This window comes from Sceloporus occidentalis, unplaced genomic scaffold, assembly GCF_023333645.1.
Source record: "Sceloporus occidentalis isolate IW3139 unplaced genomic scaffold, rSceOcc1.0.p SCAF_6, whole genome shotgun sequence".
NCBI lineage: Eukaryota > Metazoa > Chordata > Lepidosauria > Squamata > Phrynosomatidae > Sceloporus > Sceloporus occidentalis.
Window position 1 is genome coordinate 80,100,081 of NW_028316986.1, and position 23,643 is coordinate 80,123,723.

General features: G+C 40.7%; 1 protein-coding gene across 2 annotated transcripts in view; it reads left to right on the forward strand.

Moving 5' to 3' along the window:
• The window catches only part of RGS17 (regulator of G protein signaling 17), an 87,201-nt gene that overhangs the window by 40,635 nt on the left and 22,923 nt on the right, over positions 1-23,643 (forward strand). For both annotated transcript variants that reach the window (XM_089530169.1, XM_089530170.1), the window contains exon 2: positions 7,934-8,077. In XM_089530169.1, the coding sequence (XP_089386295.1) occupies positions 7,959-8,077 (119 nt within the window). In that variant the 5' untranslated portion in view covers positions 7,934-7,958. The remainder of the gene's footprint in view (positions 1-7,933; positions 8,078-23,643) is intronic.

A 23,643-nucleotide genomic window follows, 5' to 3' on the forward strand; every position in this document is an offset into this window, starting at 1 on the left:
ACTTTTCAAGAGAAATAGGCCAAACAGGAAAGGAGGAGAAATAGCCTTATAGTCAGGGACATTTACACCAGTGAAGAGATCCAGGATGTCAATACTGGAAGCCAGGTGGAGAGCATCTGGATAAAAATTAAAAGGGAGGGAAACAACAAGGACGTTATTGTGGGAGTCTACTACAGACCCCCAAGTCAGACTGATTGGATGATGTATTTCTAGAACAGATGACCACACATTCAGAAAAGAGAGATGTAGCAGTGATGGGTGACTCCAGCTATCCTGATGTTTGCTGGAAGTCAAACTGAGCCAAATCCTCAAGGTCTAGCAAATTCCTCACTTGCCTTTCATTGTCCAAAAGGTGGAAGAGGCAACAAGGGGATCACCTATTTTGGATCTGATCCTAACCAACAAGGATGACCTAGTTAATGGAGTGCAAGTGGTGGGATCCTTAGGTGGTTGTGATCATGCACTTCTGGAGTTTGTTATACAATGGAAAGGAGAAGCCAGGCATAGTCAGACACGCATTCTAGGCTTTAGGAAAGCTGATTTTAGTAAACTTAGAGAAATACTGGGGGTGATCCCATGATCAGGAATACTAAAACAGAAGGGAGTTCAAGACGGATGGCAGTTTCTCAAAGGAGAGATACTGAAGGCACAATTTCAAACAGTTCCAATGAGGAAGAAAAATGGGAGATGTCTCAAGAAACCAGGATGGATGACTAAGGAGATTTCAGCTGAGCTAAGTTTTAAACGGAACATATATAAGAAATGGAAAAATGGGGAAATCACCAAAGAGGAGTTCAAACAAATAGCGAGCATGTGTAGGGGTAAAGTCAGAAAAGCTAAAGCGCAGAATGAACTCAGGCTTGCTAGAGAGGTTAAAAACAATAAAAAAGGCTTTTATGGATATGTCCACAGCAAAAGTAAGAAGAAGGAAATGGTAGGGTCACTGCGTGGAGAAGATGGCAAAATGCTAACAGGAGACAGAGAAAAGGCAGAATTGCTCAACACTTTTTTTGCCTCAGTCTTCTCAGAAAAGGAAAAGGGTGCTCAACCTAAGGATAATGGAGTGGAGGACAAAATTGGGGAATTTCAGCACAGAATAAGTAAAGAGATAGTACAGGAATATCTGGTTAATCTAAACAAATATAAATCTCCCGGACCAGATGAACTACATCCAAGGGTATTAAAAGAACTGGCAAAAGTAATATCAGAGCCATTGACAATAATATTTGAGAACTCCTGGAGAACATGAAAAGTCCCAGCAGACTGGAGGAGGGCAAACATTGTCCCCATCTTCAAAAAGGGGAAAAAGAGGATCCCAACAATTATTGTCCAGTTAGTCTGACATCTATACCAGGAAAGATTCTAGAGCAGATCATTAAACAGAGAGTCTGTGAACATCTAGAAAGCAATGCCATAATCACAAAAAGACAACACGGGTTTCAGAGAAAGAAGTCATGCCAGACAAATCTAATCTCTTTTTTTGATAAAATTACTAGCTTGTTAGATGAAGGGAATGCTTTGGATATAATATATCTTGATTTCAGTAAGGCTGTTGACAGGGTTCCCGATGATATTCTTGCAAACAAGCTAGTGAAATGTGGGCTAGACAACATAACTGTTACATGGATTTGTAACTGGTTTACTGACCAAAGCCAAAGGGTGCTCAACAATGGCTCTTTTTCATCCTGGAGAGAAGTGACCAGTGGAGTCCCACAGGGCTCTGTCCTGGGCCCAGTGTTATTCAATATCTTTATCAATGACTTGGATGACAGAATTGTTGGGGCATACTTATCAAATTTGCAGATGACACCAAACTAGGAGGAGTAGCTAATACCCCAGAGGACAGGATCAAAATTCAAAATGACCTGAATAAACTAGAAAGTTGGGCCACAGCTAACAAAATGAACTTCAGCAGGGAGAAATGTAAGGTACTGCACTTAGGGCACAAAAATGAAATGCACAGATATAGGATGGGTGACACCTGGCTGAATGAGACTATGTTTGAAAGGGATCTGGGAGTCCAAGTAGACCACAAATTGAACATGAGTCAACAGTGCGATGTGGCAGGTAACGAGGCCAATGTGATTTTAGGCTGCATCAATAGAAGTATAGTGTCTAGATCAAGGGAAGTAATAGAGCCACTCTATTCTGTTCTGGTCAGGCCCACCTGGAATATTGTGTCCAGTTCTGGGCACCACAATTTAAAAAGGACGTTGAGAAACTGGAGCGTGTCCAAAGGAGGGTGACTAAAATGGTGAAAAGTCTGGAAACCATGTTCTATGAGGAACGACTTAAGAAGCTGGGGATGTTTAGCCTGGAGAAGAGCAGGTTAAGAGGTGATATGATAGCCCTGTTTAAATACTTGAAGGAATGTCATACTGAGGAGGGAGCTGACTTGTTTTCTGCTACTCCAGAGACTAGGACCCGGAGCAATGGATGCAAGCTCCAGGAAAAGAGATTCCACCTCAACATTAGGAAGAACTTCCTGACAGTAAGGGCTGTTCGACAGTGTAGTGGAGTCTCCCTCCTTGGAGGTCTTTAAGCAGAGGCTGGATGGCCATCTGTTGGGGATGCTTTGACTGAGAGTTCCTACATGGCAGGGGGTTGGACTGGATGGCCCTTGTGGTCTCTTCCAATTCTGTGATTCTATGATTCTATTATTCCCTGGCAGTGGTTGTGGCAGCTGTAGCACTCCCTGGAAACTGCCATTTTAATCCTTCATAATGCCTTGGAGTGTCCAATTTACTGTCACTCTGCTAAATATAGGAGAATGTAAAATAGAATCTTGCCAAACTAGAGGCCCAGTAAGGAGGGTTTGGGTCAAACATCAGCACTGGTGGACTATGCTGGACCCTGGGATGCTGTTGTTGTTGGGCCTCAGGGGAGAGATTCTAGACTCTACTTACTCTAGAATATCATAATGATTTTATATATATCCATAACATGACTGCCTTCTGAACTCTGCACAGTTCAATTCACCACATCTCAAAAAACATAACAGATAGGAAGTAGGGAGTGAGGAATTTGTACCACCCAACATTAATTATACAAATATTCCCAGAACTTGGAAAAGTTAGGTTCTGTGACCAAACATCCCAGAATCCACCAGTGTAATAAACAGTTCTGAGTTTTCAGTCTTCACTTACTTGAAGCAAACACAGACCTCAATGCAACGTGCATCTGAAATTCCATACATTTCTAAACATGTAATATGTTTTGCAGAAGAGCAAAAAATAAAAACACGTCCACATTTCTAAAAAGCTGTCAGGATTACCCATAGAAATTGATTTAAAATAGATTTGGGATAGACATAAGCAAGTACTCATTCACATCTGAATCCCTTTCAAGAGTGAGTTTTCCCCTTGCCCTCCTACACCCAGCCCCCAGAGAAAATGCATTCCTCCTAGAATATTTTCCACTGTAAAAATTCCATTCCCCACTAGTTTTGATTTTGGAATACACACACACACACACTCAATCTGAAGCAGTCATTACATTTTACATTATCAGCCAAGGCTTGAATTGGTCATGGATTGCACAGTGTGATGAAGTAAAGAGAATGGTCTGTGGGGTTTTTTTTGGGGGGGGGGGGACTTGGCTAAGGATGAGAAACATTTATTCCCCCCACCTATCACAGTCTTGGCAAAACATTTTTTTAAGAAACTTGTTTTAAAAAATCTAAATGACAGAAGACGAAGCTGGATTGGTTTAAAAGGGAAGTGTCATCACTCAAGCCCAAAGGATGCTTCAGAATTACTCAACATGTACATGGTGTAGTGGTTAGAAGACTGGACTGAAACTTGGGGCATCCAAAGTCAAGTTCCTCTGTGACATGGACCTCACTTGCTAACCTTGACTCTGCCTCACATTCAGCCTGATCTAATTTACAAGATTGTGTGAGGACCCAGTGAAGAAATGCTATGTACAACACCTTGAAAAGAAAGACAGAATATAAATGTAACTAATATATGTACAGGCATACCATGGTTAAAGCCTCTGACAAAGAAACTCCTTTTTACAAAGTTCTTTTATACCCATCCAGTCCCATTTTCTTCCTTGGCTCTATCTGAATACTTCTTTTAGTAGCATCAGCTTTGGGAGTAGGGTTGCCATAATTGAGGACCTCCAAACCGGGACAAATGTAGGACAAGGTTTGAAAATGTAGGACTTTTTTATAATTTCCTGGCTAGGAAATTTAAAAAAAAGATCCTACATTTTTAAACCATGTCCTCCCCCTCCTCCTCCCGGGTCTGGGAGGAAGCCTCGGCCGGCTCCCAGGCCGGGAAAGAGGTGGGGGGCGCTCCTCATCGTGGCGATCGCCGCAGTGGGAAGCAGCCTCCTCCTCCTCTTCCCTGGCCTCGCAGAGGCCTTGGAGGACCCCGCGGCCGGAGCTCCGACCGCGGAGCCGCCTCCAAGGCTTCGCTGGGGCCCGGGAGGGAGCGTCTCCGCGGCTGGAGCTCCAACCGCGGAGAGCCCTCCCAGGCCTCAGCAAGGCCTTGGAGCCGCCGTGGGGGCTGAGGTGGCCGCGGTGGGCGGGGCCGTCCCGGTTTGGGCGCCAAACCGGACCGGGACCGGGACGGCACTGCCCAAACCGGGATTGTCCCGCCCCCCGGCGGGATATGACAACCCTATTTGGGAGGAGGATGAAGAGGGCTGGAAAAATTTTCAGAATAAAGTAGCAGCAGCGTGTCTCTGGTAAACAATGCAGTAAAGTTTGAGCTAGGAAAGAATGGGATTTTCCTCTCAGTAATCCTACTATAGTGGCATATGCCTGCCTATAACAGGCAAGATAAACAGCAGCTGGGTCCAGAATCTCTTACTGAGCTTGTGTGAATAGCAAAACAGAGGGAAATGAAGAAGAGATAATAAGCCTGCCTCACCAGAGACCTAAGGGAATGTTTGTTCTTTTAAAAAAAGAATGAAAGAAAGAAAGAAAGAAAGAAAGAAATACAACAACCAACAAATAAGCATAAAGCTGTAAGCTTGGCCACCAACATGGAAGTCATAATAAAAGTGGAGACTGGTAAAAGTAAAAACCATCCCTGGATACATTTTGGAAGATGCCTTGAAGTGGTTTCTGAATATTCCAAATGTTTTTGTTTACTTACATAAGATTTGGTTGTTTCATTTGATATGTTCATATTGCTAATTTTAGATAATAATTTTGCTGAAACTTGCTGAACTGCTTTTTAAGTTTTTAAGGAACATTTCCTTATTTTTTCTGTGCTGTTTCTGCTTTTGGTACTTTTTGTTTTTGTTGTTAGAGAAGTAATGCATACATCTACTTTGTTAACTCTGGAATACCTTGCACTGTTAACCAATGATAATTAAACAGTATAAATAAAGTATATTAAACAGTTAGAAATGAAGTATATTGAATGGTAATTTAGCCTGTAAATATCTGAGAGCAAGCCCCATTTAAAATATTGGGACTTGCTTCTAGGTATGTATCCATAGGATTGCACTGTTAGATTGTGTTGAGATCTTTGGAGGAGCAGGAATGCTCTAATGCAATAAGCAACTGTAACCACTGTGCCAATCAGTGAAGAAGAAAAGATGTGGCTTCCTGTGCATAGATACAACACAAAGGCACATTTTGTAGACAGAATCTTATCACTCACCCTGAAGTCATAATGAAGTGAATATAAAGCAGAGTCCATTCCCAGACTTATATTCTAATTGGTGGGGTAATCCAGTTAAGTAATCCAGGAACTGGACCCTTCAGCCATAGTCTTTTTATATTTTCCAAGTCTTCCCATGTTTATCAGAAAGACAGAGAGTGGGTGTATAATGTGTTAAAAGGGGAAGAGACTTCATGGTCTTTGTCACATTGCACAATGATGGCACTTTGATATCACTTTTACTGCCATGGCTGCATCCTGTAGCATTCTAGGATCTGTAGTTTGGTGAGACATGAGACTGGCTGCCAGAGAATTCTACATGCCTCACAAAAATGGCAAGCCCCAGCATTCAATAAGATGTATCCATGCCAGTTAAAGTGCTGGAAAACTGCTATAATTACACAATGTGAAAGAGTCCTAAGTTCCATCCCAAGGCATTGTCCCATAAACACAGTGGTATTTTTTTCCTGTTGATTACTTCTATGGGTAGCGTGTGGATGCTAGTAATTCATCCTAAATATGGCAGCAAGTTTCTGCTGCACTTCACAGCCTTACACAGGTTGCTGTGAAGCAACCCTCATGGGATAGTTTGTTGCTTAATTATGAAAGACCACAGGGCCCTCTCTTGGCCAATGAATAAAAAATACTTTTCTCTGGTTTGCTTCTATTTAGTGGTGTCCACCAGTGGTTCAGCTGAATGATTGCTTCTCTAAGCAAGAATGACATAAAAGTATTTACTGCAAGTTAACAGCAGGGGTTGTCGGAATAAATGATATGAGGCTTGAGTTTCTCTGCTCAACAGAGGCACTTAGTAGTTTTAAGTATTAATACATTTAAGTAAGTAGCTGACCTTTGTCTTAGACCTTACACATCTGAGGCAGGAATCATATGTGTGATTACTTAGGTGTCAATCTTGTTTAATGCCATAGGACTTGTTTTTTGTGACAATGTGCACATTATGTACATTAGTTCCTCCTTTGTCTTCAGCCTACTCCAATTGCTTTAGACTGAATTAAAAATGCAAAAGTGTTTTTCACTGTGTTAACTCAGCACAAAAGAGAGGAGAGGAGGGTGCAAAGTCTTCCCTTCCCAATAGGTTCAGGCAAAACAAAATTTCTCCAGTCTCTCATAGCTTGTATGTTGTTCTTCATTTTTAATCTTTGCCATCATGCCCACACTGATGTTGCTTGGGCACGTGTCCCAGTTTTCATCAATGAAACATTGGAGGGCATTAAATCTTGTCAACCATCCATCTTAATTTAAGCTTTCATCTTTATACTGAAGTCTACTAGGCCTAGACAAATGTAATTTTCTACCTTTAATATCAATACCAATAATGCTACCAAGGATCTGTTAGAATCCATCATGGGCATTGACATGTTGACTGCGGGCCGACTGTATGAGTAGGTCCTTGGATAGATCAAGCTTAAAATTTCCCTGAAAGCCAAGATGATTAAACTGAAGCTGTCATACTTTGGGCACAGCATGAGAAGGCATGACTCATGGGAAAAGACTATAATGCTAGGAAAGGTAGAGAGAAGTAGAAAGAGGAGGAGGACCGCATGGCAGATGGTGAGAGTCAATTAGGGAGATCACAGGATAGGGAGGTTTGGAGATGTCTTTTTCACAGAGTTGCCATGAGTTGGGGACTTGAGGGCAGTTAACAACAACAACAACAAAATAGAATTCTCCGTTTATTGTGAACAGGGAATAATTTTGTGTTTCATCAATGCTTTCATTTCACTTTAGAGAGAATAGAAAAGCTGTGATAGTCACATTGCCATTGACATCTTAATGTGCTGTACAAACTGTGAGAGGCATATCAATTCTGAGGGATAACCAAAAAAAGCTTCTTAATCAAAATAATATAACAAAAGAGAAACTATAGAAGTCTTCTAGGTTTTTAAACCCCATCATGTGCAGCCTCGATCTTGATGGATTTCCTGTACTGGGTAGGGGGTTGGACTTGTTGGTCAACTCTGCAATTCTATGAAAGTCCAGTCTTACTGCCTTCATGTTTTCAAACCATTATAGAAGGTAAAAAAGTCTCTCCCTGCATTGCTAACAAAAGTACTTTTACAGGGGGAAGGAATCAGTGTTGCTTGTCAGTCCTGCTCCCCCGGCCAGTATTCTGAGGTCTCATGTGTGTGTGCATGCGTGCATGTGCATGTGCACACACCATCAAGTCTCCTCTTTACTTATGGCAATGTGTTTGTGGTTTGTGGCTTGGGGTTGAAAGTGACTCAAAGCCATTTTGCAGCTAACACTGTTGTGTTTCCTTTATTTTTCTCTTTATGTCTGTTTATTTGTAGCCACCAGGGCACTGAAGCAGCTGAAATGAGAAAAAGGCAGCAGTCCCAAAATGAAGAAACATCTGCTGTGTCTGAAGCACCTGGAAACCAAAGGCCCAACAACACATGTTGCTTCTGTTGGTGTTGCTGTTGCAGCTGCTCATGGTATGTCATGCAGTCTTGTTCGGTACAGTATCCAGCACAGGTAAATGACAATTAGAAGTCATCCATTGGCAGATATAAATGAGCCACTTTGGGTGTCTTTTGTGTGCAATAAAGCAATAGTTATTAATCTTGTTCATGGGAAGTTTTTAAACAGAGGTTAGATGGCCCCCTCTTGGAGTGGTTTACTTATGGATTCCTGCACTGGCACAGAGTTGCGTTAGATGGTCCTTGGAATTCCTTCCAACTCTGTGATCATCTTTCTTTTAATCATTGTTGAGCACAGAACCTTTATGTCTGCATTCAGTGTTCACAATATGTCTTTCTAAACCAATCAAAAAACAATTATTGTGCACCTGGGGAAGCATGTAATTCACATTCATAGCTAGGTAGAGAGAGTACCTGTGTGTATATTCACTTTTACAAATAATTAGCACTTCTGTCATACTGGAACTGGATTTGTAATAACAAATCAAAGTGGGCTTTGGGGTAGATTTTATTATCTGTGACTCTTAAAATAACATGTTCTTGAAAAATATTTGTTTAAAAATTCAAAATGCAAAAAAGAAAGAAAGATAATGAAAATCTATCCTAGCCAATACGTGTCGAAAATTAAGTTTGTTTTATCTATGGCTAGGGTTGGGGGTTGAAGAGAAAAGGAGGTTAGATCAGTGTATGTTGAATAAATGACTAATATGAGCAAACCCATCCAGTTTATTGTTTTCTGATACTTTGATGAATAACCTGCAGAATGTGTGTGTGTGTGTGTCTGTAGTCTGGACATATTCAGATTCCACCAATATCCTTCAATAGGCAAAGAGCCATCATTTTAACAGTGATCATGCCAGGAAATTGTTGCTACTCAGCTCTTCCTAAAAGAATTGTAAGGTCAGGAATTTTGGGACTGAAATCAGTGTTTATTTTCTGTTTTTAAAATAACCGCAGACAACCTTGGGATCTTTCTGTCCCAGGCATGTCCAGGGTTCCTACTTCTAAACCTTTAAATGTAGCATGATATGGAAATGAACAGTCAAATGACATTTGTGGGTACAGGTGGATTTGTACAGCTGTCTATTTCCTGTTGTACTCTGTAGGAGGCTACCTGTGCTTTCTGTAAAATTCTTTTACTTTCTCTTACAAGGGTGGGCATATCACTACTCTGTTTGAAAGACTTTCCCAATCTTACAGATTTACAGATAAAGAACTGAGAAACAGGGAACACAAAGGAGCCTGAAGATGCCCATCTCCTGAAAAATAGTATGAGCTTAACTATTACACAAGTCATCTGGTTGCATTTTCTCCCATTTTAGCGAGATGTTTATTTCCCTTTAAATTATAGTACTAATTTCTAAATTTGCAGCTATGTAGGAGCACCAAAAAGCACAAAAAGGAGTGGCATTTTGCCGCATCTTTTGCACTGGAAAAATGCCAGGTCAGGGCGGTTGCTGTGACCCAAATCCAGTGCTCAAAGTTCTGTCTGTTTCAGTCCAGAGGAAGACATAAATGTGAGTGGACCCTCCTACTGTTCGCTTCACCTTCCTCAATGGTGGAAAGAGATCCCAGTAGAAAAAATGTTTTTACACCTCTGACTTATTATTACCAAGAAAAAGGGAGCCCAGAATGAAGACAGATAGATGAAGGAGCAGGACTGTGCAGGAAGAAACAAGCTGTATTTCTGTCTTGTTTAGGACAGAATAAAGTGCTGCATGAGGAGATATAGTTGAAACAAGAATAAAAGCTTGTCTCTGTCCCCGACTAGACTGAGAGCATGAGTCTACAGGCACTCCATTTACAATCTCTTTGTGTTTTAAAATATATATAAGGTAAGAGCAACGTGGGTAAAGCAAACCTTTCTGTTGCAGCATTTTTCTTTAGGTTCTGAAAACAGTTGTACAGTGAATCACCAAAGGCTTTCACTCATTCAGATAATGTAATCCCAGGGGTACCCTAAAACATGGATTTCTGGCATGTGAGCTGAATATTGGTGCGTCTGTCAGCAGTTGTACTATTTTTTTTAAAAGAAGAATCCACAAAGATAGTTAGTTCAGGAGGAGGAGGAGGAGGAGAGCAAAATTTACAGTTATGGCATAAAACACCTTTATTTATAGGATAAAGAAAAATATGCAAGCTTTTGAGTTGTCCAAAACACTTCATACCAAAGGGGGGGGGGGATGTGAAGAAGACTACCCTTTTACTTTTTGGTACCACTTAGTCTGATGAAGAGTTCAGAACTTCAAAATTCACATCTGTGACATTTCAGTTCATCTTAACACTTGATAGTTTACCACATTTGATTCTAGTTTATTACTACTTTATACCAGTTTTTCTAGTTCTTTTCCCATCCCACTGTTGACCCACACTTGCAATCTTCCATTCATTTGTACATGGTTGGAGAGCAAAAAGGTGGTTGCCACTACATCATTTTAAATACATACGGCAAGCCTTTTTATGTGAAGTACTGTCCTCAGATTGTTCTGCCAATTCTCAGAAACCCTGCTAAGCAATCCTTTGGGAAGCTGCAGCCTCTGTGTGGTTACATTTCCAGGGGCTGCCTGTACCCACTATACATGTGTGTAAATGGGACCTGGTTATGTGGTGAAGCAGCTACATGACCATTTCACACCCAATGGCCAGACTTAGTCCATATCCAGGCTATCAACTCATATTTAACTAGAGGACAGATCTATTAGTTGGTTGCTGTTAGTCATGATGGATGGAGCTATGTGTGAGTGTGTATCCTCTAGTACTAGAATCAGCATGCTTCTCAATAACCATACCTTCCAACTGACCCAATTTTGCAAGGAAAATCCCAATTAAACTTATGTTGTTCCATTTTTTTATTAGTATTAAAATATCTCAGTTTCTCTCTCCTTCTCTCACCTTCCTCCTGCTTACTTCAATTGATGCAAACCTAGTTCAAAGTACAAAAATAATTTGTATTCAATAAATTCAGCAGGGGGAGCAGAAAGGAAGGGGTGGAATCTTGCCTTTCCCAGATGTTTCAGGCAAAAGCAAACTGCTTTAGCTTTCTATAGCTTGTGAGTTCTTCCTCTTTAATAACTTTTGCCAACTTGAACACACCCTGATGTTGCTTAGATACACGTGGCCTGGTTTTGATCTGTGACAGTTAGTGAGTATGCAGTCCCAGTTAGGTTACATAACTAAGAGGTTAATGCTGCAATTATGGCCTTCTTGTGAGTTTCCCATATTTCTTTGGCCACTTGGAGCAGAATGCTGGACCAGACAGGCCTTTGCTCTGGTCGAGTGTTGATCTCCTTGCGTTTTTAAGTGTCATTCTAGGGTCATGTGAATTGCTCCCCAGCAATTCTGGGAAGGGTATAGGGAAATCGGTACTTATGAAGCCACCTCTGTTCTTATCATCTTTATGTGTGATGAACAAGAACTCAAAGGTAAATGAACAGTTGGATAGAGATATGCACTTCTATTAAATGTTGCACAAGAAGTACTTCGAATTATAAGTTAAAAGAATTTTCCCCTGGTCTTTGAAAGCAAGATAGGTTTATTTACATTAATAATAGTTCTCTGGGAAACTTTTAAGCCCATAGTTGTTCTCAGATTTTTTTTAAAACATGTTTCTCTTGGCAAGGCTCCAAAACAACACAGTGCCCATATATTAGCTTCTCAATATTCAGAATCTACAGAGCATTACTCATTACTTCCCAGCTCATCTATGTATTTGCAAATTGCAATAGTGTTCCTCAACACTGATAATTTACAATTAGTTACGCAACATGCTTGTGAAAATTAGTTAAGTTACAGCTGCCTGCTTTTTTAAAAAATGATGTTAGCAAAGTTAACTTCAAGGTTGTGGAAATGCCATTGCTTATTATTCTTAGAAACAGATTGGACAAAAGTATGGAAAAAGAATATAAAGAGAAACAGATTGGATGGTCTAATAACTTTCTCTTCCATCTCTAACTTTTGAGATTGAAGAGATTTTCTTTTAAAAAATGTTTTAAAGACACAGCAGACAGAGAATAATATAACTCAGATCTCTGCTTTGATTAACATCAGAGTTTAAAGAACATATTTTATGGGTTGCAAATCTAATAATCCCTTAGCAAGGAATAATGTTGTCTGTGGGATACTGGGACTTGCAGTCTAATAAGTAACATCAAAATTAACTGAAAAATATGGTCCTAATGACTGCTTCAGTTTCCGTATTACAACCAAGTGGGACAGTTACTAAGCTCTGCCCTCTATGCTATGGAAATTGCCTTAATGTATGCAAATCCTGGGAAGAAAAGTAAAGTCTGAAGCTCTAATGACAGCCCCTCCTGTTGTTGCTGGGATCTGGGTTCATTTCATGGTATAGGACCTAGAGAAGGTGCAGTCTCTGGATTCAATGTCATGTGGTCTCATTCTACAATTTATTAGCCCAGCATACTGGCTTACTACTAGCTTCTTTGTTTTTTAAACTAAAGTTCATTTCACATGGTGTTCCTATCTGCATCCAAGCTCTAGTTTATTTAGACTTATAATTTATCAACTCTAGTTATTTAGATAAAGGACTTTCACAGAAGATATTTCAATTAGTTGTATAATTTCTACATTTTTGTTAGATGGTGCCACATGGGTTAGATTATTGTACATATGGAATTTGTAATGAAGTGGGGGCATCACTCCTTGAGGAGAGTACAGATGCTGAACTTCTCTGTGGGAGTAGGGAAGTAAGAAAGCTGATGGACTGCAATCATGGGAATCCACAAGACCACATCAGATCGTAGAGGTAGGGATATATCCAGTCAGAACATTGTAATTAAATAGTCATTTTTTTCTGGAGAATGGCGTGATATGAATAAGCCAATAGGATATCAAAAGTTTGAGACTTTCAGGATAAGCTCAAAGTTTGTGGCAAAAACTTTTGTTAATATTTTAACCATTGCCACAAGGGCCTGCCACTGTATTCTCCCACCACCAGAATGCTTCTGAAATGATGGTGTGGTGACATAGCACATTGGAGGGACATGGTGATCCCTACTGGTGGCTGTTGCTTCCTCTCTGCATTTCCATTTGGTGTTACTTAACTCAGTATTATTCTAAGTGCCATTGCATGACATTCAAAATCAGGGAGAGATGTGTGGTCAGTTGCTGCCAACTTGGCTTTCCATTGCCACTGCTACCATATAGATGATCATGATCTTGATTTTTTTTTAAAAAAAAATTATCCCACTCTATATCAAAGAATATCATGGTAGCATTCACATGGAATTGATGGCTACCGGTTTAAAAAATTTAAAAAAATTAAACAGTCCAAAATATTAACAATTTAAAGTAGGTTTAAAAGATTAGAGAATTTAAAAACCATGTGCATAGCATTTGAACAGCTGACCATTTTAACAGTGAACAGCTCACTTTCTACTTTAACAGTTTGCTGTTCAATTTAAAGTAGAAAGAAAAGATGACACTGCTAGTGGTAAGCACCCCACCCCATGGTAATTTGCCTTGACAACTCTCCTCCCCCATCACTGAAATTGTCTCCATGCCTAGCTCCCATTTTTGCAACTCACAAATGGAATGACAATTATAGGACAATGTTTCCAAACAGCTGTATGCCACCTGAAAACCCCGCAGAGCCAGTCATTTTGACAGCTATTTTATAGACAGAGAGGAAAACAAGGCTTAAAAGAGAGAAAATAATATGACAGAGCTGGCATTGGAATCTGTCTTCCATGTTAGACTTACCAGTTCAGGATAGTTTTGGGCCCTAATGTTTCTGGGCCAACACCTGAGACCTAGAGACCTTGATGTTATTAAGCATTTTGCGTTAAGTACCTGACAGAGTTACTTACATCTTATCATTCAAACACAGAGACAATGAGAGAGATTACTTGTGGGGTGGGATGAGGTGGGGTTATCATCATGTTTGGAAATTAAGAGAGAAATCTTATGTGAGAGCTGTTCCCAGAGCAAGGTGAAATGAAGGGGTTATTCCTTCTCATTCAGGGTGAATGGAATAAGCAACATGTAAATAGATTCCACCTAAAAACTAGGAATAAATTCCTGATGGTAAGAGCTGTTCGACAGTGGAATATGTTTTGGATTGTAGTGGAGTTTCCTTCTTTGGAGGTTTTTAAAGAGAAGCTGGATGGCCATCTACCAGGGCAGGGTGCTTTGATTGTGTACTCCTAAGTAGCATGGGGTTGGACTGGATAACTCTTGGGATCTCTTCCAACTCAAGGATTATATGATTTTAAAATAATCTATGGCGGGGTACAGACCGCCAGAAAGAGGCGCCAGGGAGGCGCCTCTCTTTGCTGCACAGCAGCGCTGCAGCAACTAGATTGTGCAACGCTGCTTTGCAGCAAAAACGGAACAGTAAAAAGTGGCTGATTGGACACTGCACAGCTGCGACATCATAGCTGTGCGCGCCGTGTGGGTGGTGCTGCACAGCTGCTACGGCCTTGTTACGTGCAAGGGTTGCCGGGCATGTGGGCGCTCCACCCACCAGGCAACCCTTGCATGTAACAAGGGCGCTGCAAAGGCCCATCTGTTGAGGGCCTAAGATAGCCAGAAGGTGGATGCAGAGCAAAAAAGAGAAGAGGAGAGCAGAGGAGAGGAGAGGGTAAGACCTGGCCCCATAACCACTGGGAGGGAAGGCGGAAGCCAACTGTGAAGATTATCACACCCAGAAATCCCACCAGGATAGATGCAGAATTTAAAAGTCAAAAACGGGTGTTATCACACTTGTTATCTCAGGCCCATGTGGCCCATACCCAACTCTGAGTCTGCAACTCAGACCTTTCTCAGGAACAGGGAAATCCCAGCTGCAGAAAAAGTCTCAGTTGTAGATGGGTTGCCTGGGATGGGGATGGGAACAGGTAAGTGTGATAACACCCATTTTTGCCTTTTAAATCTCGCATCTATGCCAGCAGAATTTCTGGATGCAATAATTTCCTAAGTAAATACACAGACCCCATGGAGAGTCTTTGCAGCAAGAAATTAATTAAATCTTTCACATTGTAGCTAGCACCTGCTATACTAGCTGTTCTGGAGATTCACACAAGGTCCTTTCCACTAACCCAGGACTGAGCCCGCCAAAATTGGAGAATTCACATCCTCATCTCCTGCCTAGAGATGACCCACAAAAATAGGCCCTGATATCTGACAATCCTACAAGGAGGTAGGAAAGTAGGAAATCTTTCTCACTTATCTGGGGAGATAAGACATGGAACACTTAATTTAGCCTACTTGCTCTCTGCCAGAAGATGCAGAACAGGGGTTGAGCCTTGGCACCAGAGAACCATGGTGGGAAAGAGGAAGCAAACCAAGTAAATATTGTAAATTCTTTCAAAATTGCAGCACGCAATCAGTGTATTATTATTATTATTATTATTATTATTATTATATTTATTTATATCATGCCCTTCTCCCAAGACTGGGACACAGGCCAGCTTACCTCATTAAAAACAGTACAATTAAAAACATACAAAAATAGTACATTAAAATAGAATTAAATTACTGCAATAGTTAAAACAAATTATATGTTAAAATATCAAATAGATTAAAAAGTTAAAAATGTTTAAAAGATTAAAACAATATAGCCTTGCAAAATGTAGCAAGTTGTTTCTCTACTAGCCGAGTTAGAGATTTTCACACAGCCATTTCCTCCTGGACAATTTGTTGCCTTGACCCCTGCCTGGAGATGACCTATGAAAGCTGGAGACTCAGGTCAGGCCCTAAATCCTGGCAGACCTAACCCATGTTGAACACTCAATCACAGTGTAGTTCTACTGGTTGTATCTATTTTTGTTGATAGTTTGGTTCCATTCCCAGCAGCTGTGTATTGAGCATATCACATCAGTCTTCCTTAAGGCTGCAGCTACCTGATTGGGAATGTTTAATATCATGTGACACTTAATTTTTGCATTTATACTTGTCTCCATTTGAATCAGTGAATGAACATAAAACCTTCTGTTTACATAGCAACTGATATTTAAACATCTCAGTTAAATATCTTTGGTTAGTGGGCAGTAAATTTATGATGTCAGTACAAGCATTAGCTCTGACATGCAAACAGCTATTTGTTTAAACGAACCTGTGATGCTTCTGTCTTTTAAACCACTTTAATAATACAGTGCACCCTTGCCTTATGTGGCGGATCCATTCCAGAGCCCCCTAATAAGGTAAATAGCGTGCATGCTCGAGCCCCATTGGATATAATAGGGCTTGTGCATGATGCATAGCACAGCCACAGGAGCACGCACCATTCATTCTCCCATTGTGCGGCTTTCAGCGTAAGCTGAAAGCCGCATAAAAGGCACACCCGCGTATGACATGGGCACACTGTAGGCAATTTAATACCTCATAATTCTGGGAAAGTTATTAAACAGCAGTGTAGACCTAGTAATGAAAATTTAAGAACTAAACAAAAATTTAATTTCTTAAAAAGACAAATACCTTTTCTCAATAACTTTCTTTCTGCTGGGAAAAGTAAATCACTCTGCTGAATCAAGATGGTTACATTTTATTATAGTGAACCTTTTCAAATAAGGAAAGATTGGATTGAGCTAATGTAACTAATTACCATCTGTATTAGGGATGGAAGGCTTTAGCCTTCTCTGTCAAAGAGCTCTGGTGCCACAACAAACTACAGTTCCCAGAATTACATAACATTCAGCCATGGCAGTTAAAGTGACGTCAAACTGGATTATTTCTGCAGTTCTGATGCAGCCTTGGTTTCAGGAAATAATAATTGACAGGAAGAAGGAATCTCAAGATTTCTTTGCTCAATATCTTTTTTAAAAAGAAAAATTACTGATTTCAGCTGGCATAAATTTTACCTTGATAACTGGTTCCCCCCCCAAATGAATCAAGAGTAGTCATTTCTAATTCTAATTCCATACCAGCTTGTAATTCTCTCTAGCATAGGGATGAGAATTATGTGCCCCTCAGGTGTTGGTCTACATCTCCCAGCATTCCTCACCATTGGCTGTGCTGGCTAAATTTATTGGGAGTTGTAGTCCAACAACATCTAGAGGACCACAAATCTCCTGCTCTAAAAGCTACACCAATGCCTGGTTGGGGTGGCCTTTCTGAGACAGTCAAAGCCCTTTAATTCAGTTATTACAACTGCAGCTGAAAGGTATGTTTCTGACACTCACCAGCTTCCTGTTAGTGACATATACAGGCATAATTCCAATTTATGATTGCATATTATGTTTTGTTTCTGCAGAGATTGGTATTCTCTTCTTCCCTCCACAATGACCAAAACTTCCACCCAGGACTCACCATTGAGCTGCAATAGCTGCCCTCAGTAGCCATCCCATTGCTGGTAGAGGGCAAAGGGGATTGGAGAGAATCTGACCATGTTCCCATAGCCAAATACGAATTGATGACCTCATCTACTGAGATCTCCAGTGAACCCTAACAGATCTTGGTAGAAGATATCCTTTATCTGTGCCTGGCTGTGGGAACAGAATAGCAAGCCATGTCTGTGATCCTCCCACCTCTTCACCAGGAGTGGAATGAATGGCCATTGGGAGGGAGCTGTCACTGTGGCATGGTGAGTCCTGGAGCTGGCAACAGGGGAGTCATAAGGCATATGCTCAAATTATCTGCCCAATATGTGAAGATTTGCCATGTTCCTAAAGATTAGTTCATTAAGATCAGGAGCCAGCTGATGAAATTAGAAGTGTGAAATAAAGATAACAATAGCAGTTTCAAGTCACTAATTCCACTAGGTAGGACCAGAATGTTCTGCCTCACTTCATATGTATGTATGTATGTATGTATGTATGTAAAGGCCTGGATCACAGTCCCTTCACTGAAGATGTTCCCCCAACAGTAACACCATCCATCTTGAAGCTATGGCAAAACTCAGCAATATTCTTTTCCTGACCCACAATAAAATGTTGAGGAGTCATAATTTCCTCCTTTAAAAACAGGAATTGTAAAAAGTGTGCCAGATGGATTCCAGGGACACAGTCTTTATTTCCACCACTGTTCCCAGTGGGAAAGAGAACAAAACCGAAGTTCTGCACAAAAGTTTTGCATTGTTTTCATAGAGATAACTAAAGTTTGAAGTCATTAGTTTTTCAGAATTGGTTGTAGGCATCTTACTTTCAAAATGATTGATAGTTACCGTGAGGCTGCTGCTGTCTAGGGATTCTGGGAGCTGTAGTATGAAAAACTAATTTTTCCCAAGCTCTGCTCAGGAACAGAATTATTTTTGGCCTCCAAGTGGCAGGGGGCCAATGCTGGAAACAGGTGATGATCCCCAAAGCCTGCAGGATGTTCACTAAGTGTTTGGATTCAGCAAGCGTCATTGCTGGCAAGAAAACCCTTCTTTCTGGTTTTGTAATTTACCTCAGACTTTAACAATAGTCTGAAATCTTTTCCTTCTGACCTCGTTACACAAACATTTATTTTTATTTTAAAAGAATATTTCCCTTGTATGGTTTGAACAGCTAAAGGAGTTATAAAAAGGTACATTATCCATGCTTTTGTCATTATTTTCACAGTGAATCTGTGAAATGTCTGACAGCTATATGCATATTTTAAAGGCCTCCATATTTTCAAAAATCCCCAAGTTTTGTGATCCATCCCTTGTTAGAAGCCAGATTCCTCCTTTTTTTTCTTTATTCAAATTTAGCTGTCAGTTTTAAATTTGAGACACTCACATTATTTATAAAGATGGTCAGTACATACTATGTTATCAGACATATCTGAAGGAATTTTTCAGAGAGCTGTTTGGAAAAGGAATTGACACGCTGCACAGTCACACTCATTATACATGTGCCTCCTGTCAACTGATTTTCTGTTTCAAAAATAGTAAAATCTATTTGACTAGATACAACAAAAAGAACAAAAGAAATTCAAGGATGGGAGTATGTCCCAAGAAAGGGAAACAAAATAGTAAAAGGTTTGGAAACTCAGCCCTGTAAGGACTGGCTACAGAAACTCGATATGTCTACACTGAGAGGTGATATGGTAGCCATCTTTAAATATCTGTAGGAATATGGTAGCCATCTATAAGTATATGTAAGCAATATGGCAGTCATCTTTAAACATCTGAAGGGATGCCATGGAGCAAGCCTGTTTTCAGTTATTCCTGAGAGTAGGGCATAAACCAGTAGATTCAAATTGCTAGAAAAGAGATTATCCTAAAACATTAGGAATAACTACCTAATGTTAAGAGCTGTTGACAATAAAATGGACTACCCTCAGAATGTAGTGGACTTCTTTGGAGGTCTTTAAATAGAGGTTGGGTGGCCTCAGGAGTGCTTTAGGTGTGCATTCACACATATAAGGAAAGTAGACGAGCTCTCTTCAGACCGGCCATCAAGGCTGGCATGGGGGCAGAGTCGGGGCGCAGCATCCTCACGATGCATGCCCAAATCCACCCCCCCCCAGGGTAACTTGGTGCTGCTCTACATTTTATCTTTTTTCCCCTTCCCTGCCATTTTCTATTATCATTGAAGGGAAATGACAAAGTATTTAAAGGTATTTTCATCTCTTTAGAGACATTTGGCAGGCCGTTGCATGAAACTGAGATGTACTTTGCAAGCTGTTTCATAAAATACAGCTGTGCATTTTGCAAGCTTTTGCGCGGAACTGAGACATCTTGTAAGTTGTTGCATGGAATCTGACTATGCCTTTTGCCTACTACGTACTTATTTTACCTGTCTGGAAAATGTTACTCATTAAATTAAAATTACAGTGTAATGTAGTTAAACCTTCAGTATTGAAAAGGGGATTAGTGACAACTAAATCATTATTTGTGTCCAGCTTCTTTCAAGCTTTGTGTGCATTTGAACACAAACACTGTTAAAAATTACAGTTTTGAAGATAATATAAACGTGATTAGAAGCATGCTTGCACTTTATTTTATGTCCTTTGATTCAGAATGCTGTGATTAAAGTAAAATCCTTAAGGGGTAGAACAGTGACACTTTTGCCTATATTTTAATAATAGTAGCTTCATTTCTAGGAGCTAACACTACAATGTGAATTGTCAACTAAGATGATCAAAATATAATTTGTTAATAAACTGCTGTCACCAGGCAGAGGTAACATAACCTTTGAACTTTACTTAGAAATTGTGCAAAGAGTATATACGGAGAGGTTTTTCAGGTGTGAATTATGTGTTTTGAGCCAACTGAAGATCTCCTTTCAGTTGAACAACAACCAGCAGCTGGGTGTGGTTCACTTATTGATGGGACGTAGCTCACCCCTCCTATCAAATATTTACTCTTCAAATATATAATGATTGCAGCTGAGAAACTATTTCCAGGGAGCTCTGTTGAAATGGAGTAACCAGGCCCACTGAAAATAGTGAAAATATTAATCTCTTCAGTTAAATTTTGATCTTTCATGATAATCAGATTTTAAGTTGAAATTTTAGTTTAACAAGTGTGTCTGCTTCATTAAAGAGAGACCTGGCTATGTTTAGGAACAGACTCTAGGGTAAATAAAGATTGTGCAGAGCTTGGATTACAACTCCCAGGATGACAAGGTAGCATGGGCAGAGGGGTCTGGGGGTTGTAGTCTAAAAAATAAACCTATCGCTGTCCCTGGAGTATCTAAGCCAGGTACTATTTTGGCTGCAGCCAATAGAGGTGATTTCACAGATTATCGCTGCTACCATGCTGCAATAATCTACGTTGTCACTGCTTTAACTAGTGTGGCTCAGTGCTATTGAATCCTGGGGTTTGTAGTTTGTTGTGGCACCAGAGTGCTCTAACAAAGAAGGCTACATATTGCACAAAACTCCAAATCACAGAATTCCATAGCAGTGAGTCATGGTGGTTGAAGCAGAGGGAAACTGCATTAATTCTGCAGTGTAGATGATTCCACTTTAGTTGCCATGGTTCCATCCTATGCGTCCCTGGGATTGGCAGTTTAAAATTCTCAGCCAGAGGATTGTAGAGCCCCACCAAACTTCAAGCTCCAGGATTGGAACCCTGGCAATTAAAATAGAATCATGGTACTATACATGTGTAGTGTGAAAGGCACATGGTGGAGTGACTTTGCTGAAGCTAACTGTGCCTAGATTTCCTCAACACCTGGTTGGTTGGGTGATTTACTGACAGTCTTGTGTGCACTGACTTGAGAGGTTTTTTTAGAAGAGAGAGGTGGGATTAAAATGAATCACACAAATAAAGAAAAGTTATGTATAGGGTTGCCATAATTCACTACCACAAACCAGGGCAAAATGTAGGACAATTGTAGGATAAAATTTAGCTCAGAATGTAGGACATTTAAGGTCCTCCATTTTTCTTAAATGCCCTACATTTTGGGCTAAATTTTATCCTACAATTGTCCTACATTTTGTCCCATTTGTGGTAGAGAATTATGGCAACCTTAGTTATATAGCATAATTTGTTAAGCATCTCCTTCGGATTTCTAAGGATAATATTCTCGTTGACTGAGCCTGAAATGCTATTTTTAACATATCCCCAAATCCTCCTAACTTGGCCTTGTTAGTTGCAGGATTGTAAGGGGTTGTAATCCAAAAATCCCCCAAATGTTCTGAAACACTATGGCCGTGTTCCCACTGGCTTATAACACGGACCAGGATGCAAATCATGGGTGCATCGTTCCCATTTGAGCGCACATTTGATCTGCATTGTTCCGATATCATTTCCATTGGAATTCAAATCTGACTCCCATGTGATCAAATTATCCTGAAAAAACCTGAATCGGTGGTTGATAAACTGGTTTAATTTAACAGCACATTTTCAGCAAGTTTTCCTGTGCCTCCCGAGTCTGATTTGTTGCATATGAATGGGAACAACAAGGGTGTCCAATTTGGGAACTTGGGGATAGGAGGAGCAGTGCTCAAGGGGTTGGCCTGGGGGCGTCACCCGCTTGTTCTCTTTCCTGCATTACTGGCACCATTTTCTCCCGCTTGCAAAGCCTTTCCCCCGGTGGAGTGGGAAGCAGGGTAAGGCGATCGCGCTACATTGACCTCCAAATGCAGTAAACACATTATGCCCCCTGCAATCTCCCCCCTGCTCCACATTCATAGACCAATGTGTGAGGAGATCCATTGAACACCATTTTAATTATTCTTTTTCTTTTTTTCCCTCTGCCTTAGCAGCAGATGGGCTTTGCATTACATGCCTGCTTGATCGCCTCCCAGACAGCCCAGGGAGCAATGGGGGGAGGCAAAGGGATTTGGGGTAAATAGAGGCTCCTTCTCTCTTTCAGAGGAACTATGGGAAGGCACAGAAGAGCCTCGGATGCAAAGGGATTTGGGGTGAATAGAGGCTCCTTCTCTCTTCCAGAGAATAGATTTGAGGGGAATAGAGGCTCCTTCTTCCTTTCCTGGAGGGGAAAAGGACCTAAGAGACTGATTGGCTGTGACATCAAGCACTTAAGCGCTTGATTGACAGCTGCTTTAAAAAAAAGAAGTCTCGGAAGGGCAATGGGAACAGGGAGCAAAATAACTCACTTCAAATTACCACAGGGAAAATACCAATGAGAACGAAAACAGGGGTAAAAAAATCCAGGTCTGTTTGCACCCGTTTTTAATGGGAATGATGGGTCAGATTCAATTATGACTCAGAAAAAAAAATCCGAGTCAGAATCGCAGCGAAATACGTTGCTTTATATGCCCACTGGGAATGGGGCCTATATCACTAGCTGAAGCCTATTCAGTGGTTTTAGTTCTCAGAATTAATGTCCATAATGACAAAGTTCTATCAATAAAAAGCAACACTGATCATTTTGGAGGGTAGAGAAGCTACACCTTTAAGGATCAAAATTAACACTTGTTTCTGGGGGCATGGTTGCCAGGTAAGCAGCATCCCATTCCAAATGTCAGCCAAAACCTAAGAAGAAGGGTCAGGTCCTCTTGATGTCAAAAGGGTGAGGTGGTCAAGGCTTGAGAGTGTGCCTGAAAATGCTTCTAGGCCAGCAGGCTACAGAAGTGAATACAAGTGGTATATAGGACTAGAGTCCAGGCAATAGGCCAGATTACTGGCCTATTCACACTAGATAATTATAGCAATATTATTCCACTTTAACTGTTATGGTCCCATGCTTATGGTATCCTGGGAATGGCAATTTAAGGAGAAGCATTAAGAATTCTTAACCAGAGAATTCTAGTGCCTCACTAAACCACAAACCCCAGGATTTTATAGGATGCAGCTAGAGTGGAATCATAAAGCTATAATTGGGTAATGTGAATGAGCCCCATGTAATATGGCAACCTAGAGAAAGTACAAACAAACAGTTTTTCCATGACCCAGCAACTGCAACATTTGCCAGCATACTTACTAGAGCTTTATCTGCAGAACCCATGACATGCAGGAAGTTGTTCCAGGCTCTTCACTACTGGTAGGTTTTGTGGAAGGCTTAATGCTGACCCACAGGGAGTCTTTTCTAGACCCTGAGCTGCTGGTATCAGAGTTTCTGCCATGAGAAAGCTCATTATTCAGAAGGATGGAAGATCTTGCCTTGCTCCAAATGGCACAATAGGGCCAAGTATGTACCTGCTCTCTTCCTAGTCATCTTCCCTTCCTCTTGGCTTGGTAGGATGCCATGTTGGACAAATATGCCACTGTACAAACATTTTCAAAATGAGCCCTGGCATCACCTGGG